The sequence below is a fragment of the Monodelphis domestica genome, chromosome 4 (assembly GCF_027887165.1).
Source record: "Monodelphis domestica isolate mMonDom1 chromosome 4, mMonDom1.pri, whole genome shotgun sequence".
In the NCBI taxonomy this organism is placed as follows: domain Eukaryota; kingdom Metazoa; phylum Chordata; class Mammalia; order Didelphimorphia; family Didelphidae; genus Monodelphis; species Monodelphis domestica.
Window position 1 is genome coordinate 224,031,131 of NC_077230.1, and position 14,576 is coordinate 224,045,706.

A 14,576-nucleotide genomic window follows, 5' to 3' on the forward strand; every position below is an offset into this window, starting at 1 on the left:
TCCAATTCTATTTTTAAGAGTTATTTTCTACAGTGAATTATTGTATATCTTTTAGCAAGCAGTTGATTCTTTTCGAGCTCCTCCAGTAGTTCTTTGGGGGCTAAAACCATTATGCATTTTTCCTTAATGGTTTCACTTGTTAATGTTTCAGAATTGTAATCCCCTTGTGAGTTTGTGTTTTCATCTTCCCTATCAGTAAAGTAATTTTGTATAGTCAGTTTTTTCTTTATCGTTCATTTTTTATGCTGTGCCCTGCTCCAGTGAATATGGGCAGCCTGCTTGCTTTGCATGCCTGAAGAGCTTGTGTGTGTGTGTGTGTGTGTGTGTGTGGTGGTTTAGGGCTGGTGTATTGTTACGAGTCTTGCAGCTGATTTGCTCAGATGGTGCCAGTACTGTTTTGAGCAGGATTTCAATTCCCTCCACTACTGGTTTGCCAGACAATGCCTGCGCTGAATTATTTTCCCCTCTTACAAATCCACTATATGGGCCTTTCCTACTTACCTACTGCAATGTCATTGGCAAGGAAAAAAAAATTTTTTGGCTGCTGCCCCAGAATTAGTTTTGGGGTGGTAGTGGTTTATAGTTGTTTGGAAGGAGATCTGGTTAAACTCATAGTGTTCCTTCCTTACTCTACCATCTTGTCTCCCATAATAAGAACACTCCCCCATTTTATTTTAACTAAAGCTTGTCTTTGTAATAGAGGTTCCAGATAAGCAAACAATGGGTACAAGCCAGATGGAATTATTCTTTGTTCAGAGGAGACTAGAACCCAAGGAAGAATGCCAATCTAATTCTACCTGGCCCAAATAAAGTCAACTCATGACAGCAAGAATTTATTAAACATCTACTGTATGTAAGATACTTTGCTAGGTATGAGCAGTAAGAATATAAAATGTCAAATTATCTGAAGGTAATTCTATAACAAGAAGCTTCCACTAAAATCATCATTCACTACTTTATTAATTACTGTTGTTGTTCAGTTGTTCATTTCAGTCCAACTCTATATGACCCCATTGGAGTCTTCTAGTGAAAATACTGGAGTGGTTTGCCATTTCCTTTTCCAATATGTCACCATTTTACAGCTGAAGAACTGAGGCAAATAGATTTTAAGTAACTTACCCTGGGTCACACAGCTAGTAAGTATTTGAGACTGGATTTGAACTAAAAATTATCCTGATTCCATGATTACCTCCAAGGTTACCACTGAACTGCTCTTATTAGTTAATAGGGCAATGGTTTTCAGATTCCTTAACAATGGAGCACATGTCCAGTAGGTTTTAGCATAATGAAAAGTATATAATATATATATACTTTTAATAATATATATTATTATATGTATATAATAATAATAAAAATAATAATAATATAATAACATAATGAAAAATGTATATGTTGGATGATGGACTGAAAATGTGTCATTTGAGGAACAGCCTAGCTAATTATAAAAGAAGCTTATCCTGAAAAAGTTAATCAAGTGTCAGGTTTCCTTTTCCAAAGCAACTCAGAAACACTATTTACTAATCCTTAGTCAATAAGCTTTGGAGCCATTGCATTTTATGCTCTGGCGAAAGAGCCTCTAAAACTGAAATGGAGTTGGAAATCAATGAAATTACTATTTCCTCCAATGATACCTGCTCATGTTTGCTGATATGAGGTTATTCTCCATATTCTCCCTCAATTCAAAATACGGAATCCATTCAAAATGCTTGGAGAAGAATCTACATTGAAGAAATTAGGAAATTAAAAGCTAGGAGGTTAAAAGTCTATGTTGATTTATATATCATAGAAATGAATACTGGGAATGAACATTTCACTAGTTTTTTAGTTATCTTTTTGGGTCTGCTATAGCTCAGAATTCAAATAAAAGAATAAAATCTACTTGAGAATAGGAGTTTTTAAAATGAGGTTCATGAAAATGTTATTTTAATTCAAATTATATAAAATCAAATAAAACAATTATTTCCACAAAGAAAAAATGTACATCAATAAAATCACAAATTTCATATGTTTAACTTATTTTTCTTCATATTTACAAAATGAATCCCATGAACAAGTTTCTTATCCTCACCTCATCCTTTCTGCATTACAGAAGGTATCATCTAGGACACCAACAAGTTCATAGAACTGTCTTTTCATTTTTAGTTTACAATCTGGGGGTAACATTCAGTTTATTCTAGTATTGATTTTGAATCTGTGTGTAATGTTCTCTTGGTTCTACTCTTTCATTGTTTATTATCTTGTGTAGTTCTTTCTACGTTTTTTTAATTACCCTGCTCATCATTTCTTATGGCACAACAGTATTCCATCACAATTAGATACGCATAAGTTCATCTCCTATTTATATATCTGATAGATATTATGTTCCCTGTTCTTCTAATTTACTTTTGATATTTCCTTTTATATCTAGATCATATATCCATTTTGATCTCAGTGAATGGTGCAAGCTATTGGTCTATACTTAGTTTCTGCCAACCTACTTTCCAGTTGTCCCAGCAATTTTTTACCAAATAATGACTTCTTATCTCCAAAACCTGTATCTATGCTTTTGTCAAATACCAGGATACTATAATATTTTACTGCTATTTGTTATATATCTATCCTGTTCCACTGATATTTCTATTTCTTAGTCAATACCAGGTACTTTTGATAATTCCTGCTTTATAATACAATTTAAAATCTGGTACAATACTTATAGATCCCCTTACTTTATATTTTTTCACTAATTCTCTTGATATTCTTGAATTTTTTTGGTAATTTAATTGGGATGGCCTTGAATAAGTAGATTAGTTTAGATAGGATTGTCATTTTACTTATATTGACTCTACCCATCCATGAAAAATTAATATTTTTTTAATTATTTGAATCTTACTTTATTTGTGTTAAAAAGGAGTTTTATACTAATGTTCATGCAAGGAGTCAGCTGGGTGGCTCAGTGGATTGAGTCAGGCCAAGAAATGGGAGGTCCTGGGTTTGAAGCTGTATGACTCTGGGTAAGTCTCTAAACCCTCATTGCCTAGCCCTTACTGCTCTTCTGCCTAGGCACCAACATATAGTATTGATTCCAAGATGGAAGGTCAGGTTTTAAAAAAAATAATAATAATGTTCATGCAGTTCCTGGGTTGTTTTTTGTTTTTTGGCATATAATTTCAGGTGTTTCTATCTACTACTATTTTAAATGCTGTATATATTTCTATCTCTTCTTGTAGGACTTTGCTAGTAATAAGTAAAAATGCTGATGGTATACATGGATTTTATACTCCTGCTACTGTGCTAAAATTATTGATGTTTTCAATTAATTTTTGTTTGAACCTGCATGAACATTATTGTTATTTTCCACATATGCCACTGTCATCTTCAAATAGAGATAGTTTTACTATCTCTTTGCTCATTCTTATTCCTTCAACTTCTTTTTCTTTTCTCATTCCTATTGATAGCACCTAAAAATATGTTGAATAATATTGGTGATGGTGATGATCCTTTTTCACACCTGATCTTATTGAGAATGCTTCTAGCTTCTCTCCATTAAAATAATACTTGCTAACTGTTTTAGAGAAATGCTTCATGTCATTTTCAGGAATAATCCATATTCACCTATGCTTTCCAGTGTTTTTAATAGGAATTAGTGTTATATTTTTTCAAAGGCTTTTTCTGATTCAATTCATATAATCAAATGGTTTTTATTTCTTTTGTTATTGATATTATCAATCATGTTCATAGGCTGCCTTATATTAAATGATCCCTGCATTCCTGGTAAAATTCCTATTTGGTTACAATATGTTTGATATCTTTGTAACATAGTGATGCATTCTCCTTTTTTATTTATGATTTTTGCCTTCATATTCATTAATGAAATTGCCCTATGATTTTCTTTCTCTATTTTTTGCTCTTCCTGGTTTAGAGATCAGCTCCATATTTGTTTTGTAAAGGAGTTTGGTAAAACTCCTTCTTCATCTATTATTTCAAATGATTGATTTAATATTGGAATTAGTTGATTTTTAAATTCATGGCAGATTTGCTTATAAATGCATCTGGTCTTGATGCTTTTTTCTTAGGGAATTCATTTTTGACTTGTTTAATTTCTTTTTCCATGAAAATTTTTTAAAAATATTTTATTAACTGCATTTCAACAGAAATGCTTTCCTTTGAAAATCTATATATTTTCAAAACTATCAATAAGCACATGAAAAAGTGTTCTAAATCCCTCCTGATTAGTGAAATGCAAATTAAAACAACTCTGAAGTTCCACTTTATATGTAGCAGAGTGGCCAATATGGCAGCAAAGGAAAGGGATAAATGTTGGAGGGGAAGTGACAAAATTGGGACACTAATACACTGCTGGTGGAGTTGTGTTGATCCAATCATTCTGGAGGGCAATTTGCAACTAGGCACAAAGCCCTTTGATCCAGTCATACCATTGCTGGGTTTGTACCCCAAAGAAATAATATGGAAAAAGACATACAAAAATATTCATAGCCACACTCTTTGTAGTGGCAAAAATTGGAAAATGAGGGGATACCCATCAATTGGGGAATGGCTGAACAAATTGTGGTATCTGATGGTGATGGAATGCTATTGTGCTCAAAGGAATAATGAACTGGAGGAATTCCATGGGAACTCGAAAAACCTCCAGGAATTGATGCGGAGAAGGAGCAGGCAGAGGGGATATTTAATCATATAACCATGGGAAAATATCCTAAATAAAAAAGGAAAAAAGAGAAATTCTATATATTTTATTTTCTGCCTGTAAAGTTAGTATAATGAGAAGAGAGCTCAAAGATTTTGCAAATTGTCAAAGATATCCATTATGCAAAAAAATAGAAACTTTTGTTCCAGAATGTTATGTTTTTTCCCCCTAAGGAATAGTATCCTCCTTCTATAAGCACTATTATACAAAAGGCCAGAAGCTGTCTTAAGGATATAATGTTTTAAAAGTGAAAAAAATATGTTTTTGTCATAATAGGAGAATATATCTGTAAACAAGGTTGACTTTTCTTTCATCTCTGTGGGCCTCAATTAGTATTTTAGAGTCCTTTTATGGAGAAATGATTACCCATTTCTGGGTTAAGGAATGGTTTCCTATTCAATGTAAAATTTTCCAATCATTTAGCTTTTCATATTCTCGATTTGAATAGGGTTCAATAGAAAGAACATTAAAGAATAGAGAAACAAGGGGTAGAGGGTAGGAAAGTGGAAGGAAAAAGCATATCCCATAAAAACTTTGTCTTTTTATGATATTTTCCTGTTGTTTGCTAACCAGAAAACACAAATCTTTAACTTTCAATATTATTAAATTTATTAAAGAATCATAAAGTTAGAGTTAGAAGAATCTTAGAACCTCTCTAGGTCAAATCCTCCAAACATATTTTACAGATGAGGAAAGTGAGGTCCATCGAGGTAAAATTTAAGGTCAAATATTGTTTAAATAACTTAATTTTTGGATTTAATACTATTTCTCCCAAGTTGTAACACAAATAAGACACAAATGACAAATCAATTACTTTCTACTAAAAAAAAGGTGATGTTATTCCAGTGGTTACAGTCTACACATATTTCCCTTGATCTTTTAGCCGGAGCAAAGCCATTTTAACCTCCTTGTTCCTCAGTGTGTATACTAGAGGGTTCATCAGAGGTGTGATCACTATTTGGAAAATTGCTATAATCCTATCCATAACATGTTTTGAGCCTGGTCTTAGATAAATGATAAGTCCAGGTCCAAAGAAACAGAGGACTACAATGCAATGAGAAGCACAGGTCTGGAAGGCTTTGTGTCTACCTTCTGCTGTGCGAATTTTCAGGATTGCACGAACAATGGACACATAGGAGAGGAATATCAAAAAACAACATCCAGAACCAATCACCCCAATGTTGACAAAGATCACCATCTCATTGACTGAGGTATCTGCACAGGCTAATTTGAGAATGGGTGGTGCATCACAAAGGTAATGCTCAATCTGACTGGGACCACAGTAGGGCAGGCGGAAGGTCAGAGTTGTCTCAGCTGTTGAGTGAATGATACCACTAAGCCATGTGCCTCCAGCTAGAATAGCACATGTTTTCCCACTCATCATGGTAGTATAGCGCAGGGGATAAGTGATGGCCAAATAGCGGTCATAGGACATGAGGACAAAGAGGAAACACTCAGTGTTTGCCAAAGCATAGAAGAAGTAGAGTTGGGCCACACAGCCATGAAATGAGATGGCTCCACCATCTGTGGAGATGAGAGTCATCAATATCTTGGGCACAGTGACAGTGGAGAACCACATGTCAATGAAGGAGAGATTAGCCAGGAAATAGTACATGGGAGTTCGGAGGTGGGAGTCTATCTTGATCACCAGCAAGATGAGGAGGTTCCCCACCAAAGTCAGTACATAAATCACTAAGAAGATTCCAAATAGCATGGTGCCAAGGTCTTGTGCATGGGGAATCCCTGTGAGGATGAATGTAGCCACGAAGCTCTCATTTTGCCAGTTCATTTAGACAAGGGACTCTTTTCCTAAAGGAGGCAAAATTATTTACTAAATCAATAAGCACTTTTAACCACCTACTTAGTGTAAGACATCATTAGACATTGCTATGTAACCCTAAGAAATTATCTCAATTGGGGAAAATGGGTAAAAAAAAAAGATTTATAACAGTTCCTGGACAAGGAGAGTTGAAATAGAATTAGAGAGCCCTTTGTTATACATTTTATTTCTTAAAAAGGTAAAAAAAAAAAGCCTGAGAGTGGTTAGTTTGCCCAAAGCAGGAAGGTTACAATAGCTAGAAACACACAAGTTCAACATTGCTGATGCAGAAATTTGTTTTGCATGATTATATGCATTAATAATGGAATCTACCTTTTTTTCCCTTTGTAGTGGATGAGGGAGCAAAAGGAGGAAGGAAAAGAATTTGGAATTAAAATGAAAATAAAGTTGAATTTTAACTCATTTTTAGAAAGCTACATCACAAAAATATAATTGGGGATTATTTGACAAAGGAAATAAAAATACAATGAAGCATAAAAAACAAAGATCTGAATATGAGCCCAACCTTAGATATTTGCTATCTGTGATCCTGGATCAGTCACTTAACCTTAATTTTCTTATCTGTAGAGATAATAATGATATTGCCTCACCTTTTTTGTGAGGATCTCAAAATTTTAAAGCACTATATAAATGTTATATTCAATTGTATGTGCATCACTAATCATTATGTTCGATCTAGAAATGATATCTAGGCTCCTGTACAACTCTTCACTTTTCAGCTCAGGAAACTTTGGACCACAAAGTTAATGTTACTTCCCCCAAATCAAACAATAGGAATAAAAGAGGAGAATTAAGTCTCAAAGGCAAGTCTTCTGAGAATTGGGTCTAAAAGTCCCATGTCCTTGTAAATATACCACACTCAAAGGACTTGAGAATTCAATTATTTTCATTATGGGTACAATGAATTGCTGCCTTTCAAGATGGTTGGAAATTATAATGTTTTAATTTTTTTTATATTAGAGAGGATAGCTCAGCACATCCCTGCTTGTCATTGTTAGCAATAGAATTCTGGGTGGAAAAGATCATGAACCTAAAAGTATGTAGCTATTTTCTTATTTCTATTTTCTAATATCCTTATTCCTTCTATTTCTTTTCTTTCAGAAAAACCCATACTTTGACCTCTCCCAGGATTCTCTCCCTTCTTTAAACTAGTTCTTAGTAAAAGTTTATTAGAAAAATCTTAGAAGAAAATTAGACTCTTCAACAATGTATCTGAGCATAATAATCATGGTCATACCAGAGCAACAGACTAGGGCAAATGCTGCTCATATTGTAATGCTGAAATGACCCAAGCTCATCCCAAATTGAGTTTGTAAAACCCAAAATACATGATTGAAGGTCCATGCACTTTTTGGCAATAGAGTGCAATTCTACATCTCTCCTTAAATGTAAATAGATATGAGTTATGCCAATATATGGTTCCAGAACTCTACAGTAAAGAATATGACAAGAAAGTAGAAATAAAGGCAACCTTGGGTAAAGGAGAAAGGCTTAATAATCTGAATGGAAACAAACTAAGAGATAATAGTTTTCTGGAATTCTAATTTCTTCTGTCAATGAAATTACCATGTCTGGAACTAGATTCTAGGTAAGGTTCCTGCATCATGTTTCAAGCAAATAATAAAATAAAATAAAACTAGAAAAGTCACATGAGAATAAATATATAATGCAGCAAATGCAATGTTATCGATATCTCAGTAAAATGCAGTTTCATTTATTTGAAACTTTTCTTCAAAAGAAGGGAATCTTGTCCTCTTTCTCTGATTTTGTCTCTACTTCCTTTGCAGTTCTTCATACTTATCTTGTGTAGGCATCATCCAGAGTTTTACCTTTCCATTCTTTCCCTTTTCCCCCTGTGCTCTCTTTTATAATTTCACCCTCTACCATGATATTAACTCTATTTATGAACCCTAAATATATATATATATATATATATATATATCAATCATCATCCATTACTTCACTCTTTCATTTCAAAATCCCTATTGGATATCTCTATCTAAGTATGTCACGAACACTTCAAACTCATGTGCAAAGCTAAATTTAATTCCCTTCAAATTGATCTCTTCCTAACTTTTCCATTTATTATTGGCACCACCAATCTCTCACTCACCAGGTCTGGAGTCTTTTTAAATTTCTGCTTCTTCCTCAAGCTCTTTAAATTAATTACCAAAGTTAACAGATTCTGTCTCCACAGTTTCTATTAAATCCATGTGCTCTTTTCAGTCCTAGTGCAATTATCTTGCTTCAGTTCTTATCCAATATCTCTCTTCTACTTTATAGTAACAAATATATGACTAATCTGTCTGCCTCCATTTCCTCCTGTTTACCACCCCAACCAAGTAGTCCAAACCCTGAATGTTGTTGACTCAATAGTACTAATGCATAGCTCAATGGTTGTTCATAGTTCCTAATTGTTTATAAAAGCATATTTTGTAACTAGGAATTTAAAAGTCACATAGAAGGAAGAACACTAGGAAGGATTTCCCAGAGAAATATGCTTATTTTACAATTGTGTCATCTCCTTTAATGTATGATAATGTGGAGAAAACAGTAGTCTTCTGTTCAGAACACCTCTGTTCCAAATTCTTTCTCTAATTTTTGGTCAGATGCAAATCATTAAATTAATCTGCACATCAGGATTTCCTACTTTTACAAACAGGAATAATGCTTTTAAGATCTATTTTACAGAGCAATTGTCCAGAAAGTGGGTTGATTTTTTAAAAATTTCCTTATAAATAACAAATGTGGTTCCTGCCCTCAAAGGGCAGGAACTATGTTTTGTTCATTTTTCATTCTCTAGAAAGATCACTTAGCATAGTTATTTGCCCACAATAGCCAAACAATAAGTGTATGTTGAAGAATTAATAAGGAAGGAAGGGAGGGAGAGAAATGAATGAAAAAATGAAAAAAAAAAACATGAGTTTTTTCCAATTCTTTGCTACTGACCTGCTAAATGTTAACTCTGGGTCAGGAGATATACAGCAAAGGTTAGAGAAATGAGGAAAGAGGTATTTGCTTTTTGCAATGAAGAGTCCTCCCAAGAACAAACTCCACAAGGATAACAATAGAAGTAGCTCTGCCACCACAAAGAGAATGAGCTTAAATTAAATTGGCTTCATCCCATAGGGGGTAGGATTGCCCTGAAATCCCTTAGTGCTCAGGAGAAGAAAAAGCAAAACAGCTAAGACTGAAATGTTTACACGTATTATCTACATTGGATTATTGATATATCTATTTATATATTTTAGTTAGAACATTAAATGTTCCATGAAGAAAAACTAGGTTTTCACTAATGCTTCTCCATGGACACTGTGAACATAAAGAATTTAGGAACTCTTGATAACAAAATATTTGTAGTTTTTTTGGCTAAAACATTAATAAAAGTATGGTGCTGATCTCTAAAGATGTTATTATACCCCAGTTTTATTCTCAGTCTCTTTGGAGACTCCTCCTTTTTTCCCAGATATAAATTTTAATCACATCCTAAATAGGTGCCAGTATGGAAAGTACATCATTCTCACTGCTATTTCATGGTTACTATGCAAATGAAAGCTTTACATTACCACCTTTTGAGCCTAGGAAAGTATTAAATATGCAGCTTCCCTCAAGGGGGGATGAGTATGAAGCCTACAGACCTGAATTCTGCCATCTACCAGATGTGGTTGTCATGGTTACTAATGTGGCAAGTACCTTGCTGCCACTAATCACTGAACCCAGATCACAGCACAATAAAATTACAGTCACAAAATAAAATAGTTGGAACAGACAGGAAATATCACCGAGTCTACTCACTATTTGAACAGAATTCCCCCTTGAAACATCTCTGAGAAGTTATAAATCAAATATCCAAACTTTTTTTCCTAAGACTTTCTCTGGATAGAGAAATTGGAAAAGACCTCTAGTTATTTACTATTTATAAAGATGCCAGTTTTAGTTCTTGTAAGGTCAGATTTGAACTCAGGACCTCTCCTCTCTGGGCATGGCTCTCAATTGGCTTAGACACCTCACTGCATTCTGGGCCCTATAATTCTTGATCAGAGAGCTTTTCCATATGAAGACTGATTTTTTAAAGCATTTATATTAAGGAGCAATTTGAGATTGTTGAAAGTACTACACAATTTCCCAAATGCAATTCATGCGTCTTTCTTTTTTTTCATAATAAGCCAGCATATCCTCATAGGCATTGAACATACATATTATTTTCTTCCCTAGTGATCAGTCAACCCCATTTTCCTTAGTGTGTCAAGAATGGGAAAAAAATTGAGGATAGTAGAGAGAGAACATGTCTTAGCCAAAGTTCCAGACAATGTATATCAAAATTCTCTATAATGCATCTGTTTTGATTTAAAGGAAGACACTAGCTTTTATTCTTCTTCACATTTTGCTAGCCTCTTCCTATTCCAAGTCCTATTAGGAACTCTGTAATTAAAAAAAATCAACCCAAGTCAGAGTAAAGCTATTACCTGTGGGCTTTCTTGTATGGTTATAAGCAGGCAACTAACTCTGCAATAATTTTATTTTTAATACTATGAGAAATGAAAGGGATGTGGCTCCTTATTGGTTTATAGATTCAATTTTATTGAAATATGTCCTCATCCATGAAAATAATATTTATTACCATCTGTTTGGGAATCATGAAACCTGGAAATCATTCCTGCAATTTTTGTTATGTTCCTATTGAAGTAGGCAAAATGCCAGTCAATGTTATATCAAATGAATTTTGTCTTAGACTTTCTCCATGATGAATACAGCAAACTTTATTTAGACTTGGGTCTGACATGATGCACCTTGCATGCTCCTCTCCTTAAGGAAGTAGTCATGCTATATGGAAGCTAAGGCTAGGTGATATGGTTTTAGCCATGTGTGATGGGACAAACTGGGTAGTTGTGATCAGTCAGGTTCCACAGTGGGTGTTCCCCCTGAGGGTCCATATCAATGTCTGGTAGCTAGGGTGCTGGATATGTGTACCCCCTTATCCTCCTCATTCTTCCTAAAGTTGAGAGGGCTAAACAACAATGCTAAGAGCTTGTTTGTACAAAAAAAAATTATAGCCACATTTTTTTGGTGGCAAAGTATTGGAAACTAAAGGGACATCCCTTAATTGGGGAATGACTGAATGAATGGTGGTATAGGATGGTGATGGAATACTATTATGCTGTGAGGAATGATGAATAGGATGATTTCTGAAACAGCTGGAAAGACCTACTTGAACTGATACAAAGTGAAATAGGCAGAACCAGGAGAACATTATAGACAGTAAGTGAAATATTGTGCAATGATCAAATGACTTTGCTATTGTGAAGATTAAATTAACTCCCCTGCCCATTTTTTTAGATTTAATCACCAAAAATATAAACATTCTACTTAATATTTAAATGGGGGAGGTTTGTGACCCACATGTGCAATAGCAGATAATGAATCAGAATCAAACTGACTGCCCCTGGGCAGTCCTAAGCAAAGTTTTATCTGTAATTGGTAGATGTAAAAGTAGAGGAAGTCACAAGAAGTGACACAAAAGAAGTCTTTAAAAAAGAATTACAACTTCCTGTGAGGGGAGATCTTCATTCTTGGGAGTTCTGAATTTGAGGTGGAGGCTGATGAAGAATCTGCTGACTAGACCTGAGACCTTTCCTGGTGAGACTGACCTTGAATCTCTCCCTTTGGACTGAAACATGGTGAATGAAAAGAACTGACTCCTTTCCTGAATTTTCTGAAGAGACTAGCCTCAGGAGAGGAGAGACTCCTTGCATCCCCAAGTCCTCAGCTCAAAGCCAAGGCCTTCTCCAGCTAAGGACTAAACTCTCCCCTGCCTGGGTCGAGCCAGGGGTTGGAGCAAAATACTTAGTGCTTAGGCTAGATATCTTACCTATCCTCTCTCTGATTTCTTACTTCACTCTTTCTATATTTTGTAAATAAATTGTAAATAAATCTCTGGAATTTCTAAAAATTCCTGGTGACCCTATTCTCAAATAATCTGTTATAAACTTTTATTAAAAAAAAAAAACCTTTTTCTTCCCCTTACACTATTAATAGCATTCCAATGATCCAGGACAAACAAATGGGACCCAAAATCCATTTTGGAGGAGGCTGATGAAGGTCTTGTCTTCTATAATACCTTAAGGTTTATAAAGGGCCTAGAGCCATCCCTGCCTGAGGTGGGCCAAATCTCAAGGTGGTCAATGAGTGGAAGAAGGTATAAGTAGTGTTCAATGGATGTGGATGTTGGGTAGACAGATAAAATTCCAGAGCTATCATCAAAAATTTAAAGGCTTAAAGGAAATAAATCTAGAGAGGAAATTTAAAAAAAAAACATCAAAAGGAGGAGGAGAATAAGTGATTGGATTAATATAGGAGCCAGCAAGGACAGTAACCAAGATCTTCAACCAGAGGTGAAGCTTGTCAAAACTGGGTGGAGATGACTCCTAAATTCTCTCACAGGGGCCTCCTTGGGGATAACGTGAAACTTCTCACAGTCCTTGTGAAGTCCCTACATACATGCAGCCTAATCCAGATGACAAGGGAGATGTCCTAAAAGGGCTCAGAGGTTGTACCTGCAGAAAGAAAGATAAATGTGTCTAGAACAAAAATAAAAAGCATAGTGGGTAGAATACAGAAAATTGTTATTGGAATCTGGGAGGAGGTAGTTATGATGGAGACAAATAAAGAAAATCAGAGAATGAATAATAAAAGCAATATCACTCAAAGCGTATCTTCATTGCTCAATTGGGGAATCCTTCAGGGTTTTCTCAAACAGGTACTTAAGGTCTACAACTGGCTTGCAGGTATACAAGTCCAAGGCCAAGAGTGACTCTTGGGGGAGAAAAGATTTGATATGGGAAAGATGGATCCAGCAAGGCTGTACCTGACATTTGATAGCAGTGGGAGTGGTCAGAATGATCTGATAACATCCATTCCACCTTGGGCTGAGTTGCTCCATACCCTCAGTCTTCTAGGTCTTCAGATAGACTAGGTCCCCTTCATGGTATGGGGCAGGTATAGTCTTCCCCCCAACCCTGTGTCAGGTTTGGGGGAGTATTCAGCATAATCACCTTAGGTCTTCTGCACAGTTTCCAATTGCATGGCATGTTGGATTTCAAGGTAACACTCTGGATATTCAAGACCATCTTTAGTTTATAAGTGTCTCCCATAGAACAACTCAAAAGAGTTAAATTTAATATACTGAATCTCATTATACCCACAAGCAGACTTTGGAACCAATCCTGCCTTGTTTATTGCCTCAGTTTAGCAAGAACCCACTTAAAGATATGGTTCATTTTCTCAACTTTCTTGGAGGATTAGGGGTGCCAGGCAGAGTGAAGGTAATAGTTGAAGTTTAAGGCTCCTGTCACCTGCTGTGTGATTTGAGAGGTGAAGGCAGGTCCATTGTCACATTGGAGCAACTGGGGAAGGCCAAAATGGGGTATCATCTCCTTCAGAAGGACCTTAGTCATTTCCTAAGCAAGCTCAGTTTTGCATAGAAAAGCCTAAACCCATTTGGTGAAAATATCTATAAAAAACAAAAGTAACTTGAAACCTCAGCAAGGGAGCATATAGATTAAATCAAGTTTCCAATCTTCCTCAGGGAAAGAGCCCCTCCACTGTACTTGTTTCAGCAGGGAAAAGGGATTTGACTGTTTCCTCAAGGTGAACCTCAGGGTAAATGGGCAGGCTCAACAGATTTGTTTGAATGTCTCCTCAATCCCAGTGCTATGAAAATAGACTTAAGGAGGACATTCTTTCCCAGGTGTGTAGTACAATGAAACTCAGAAATGACCTACTGGCTTCTCCCTGGGAAAAGAAGGTGCTCTGTGAAGGTCTGGTACCATCTCCACAGTTGTTAGGGTATACTCTTTCTTCCTGGCATTGGCATGCTCAAATTTTGGGAATATTCTAGTCTAAAGGATTCTAGTAGCTTGGGAACAAGAGTCAACAGTGGCATGGGTAAATAGGCTGTCACTTTAGCTGCTTCATCAGTCTGTTCTCCCTAGCCAGAGCATGATTCTCTTTTTAGTGCCCCTTACAGTATATAACTGATACCTGCATTGGTTC

The 14,576-nt window shown here is 35.5% G+C and overlaps 1 protein-coding gene across 1 annotated transcript; it reads right to left on the reverse strand.

Moving 5' to 3' along the window:
- Positions 1-5,488: 5,488 nt before the first annotated feature.
- LOC100030333 (olfactory receptor 10G7-like) lies at positions 5,489-6,778 on the reverse strand. The gene has a single exon (XM_001379833.4). It carries the CDS (start codon positions 6,471-6,473, stop codon positions 5,541-5,543), a length of 933 nt encoding a protein of 310 aa, XP_001379870.2. The 5' UTR covers positions 6,474-6,778; the 3' UTR covers positions 5,489-5,540.
- Between the last annotated feature and the right edge of the window lie 7,798 nt (positions 6,779-14,576).

Coding starts and splice junctions, on each gene's coding strand:
- LOC100030333 (XM_001379833.4), bottom strand. CDS start 6,473: ATGAACTGGCAAAATGAGAGCTTCGTGGCTACATTCATCCTCACAGGG.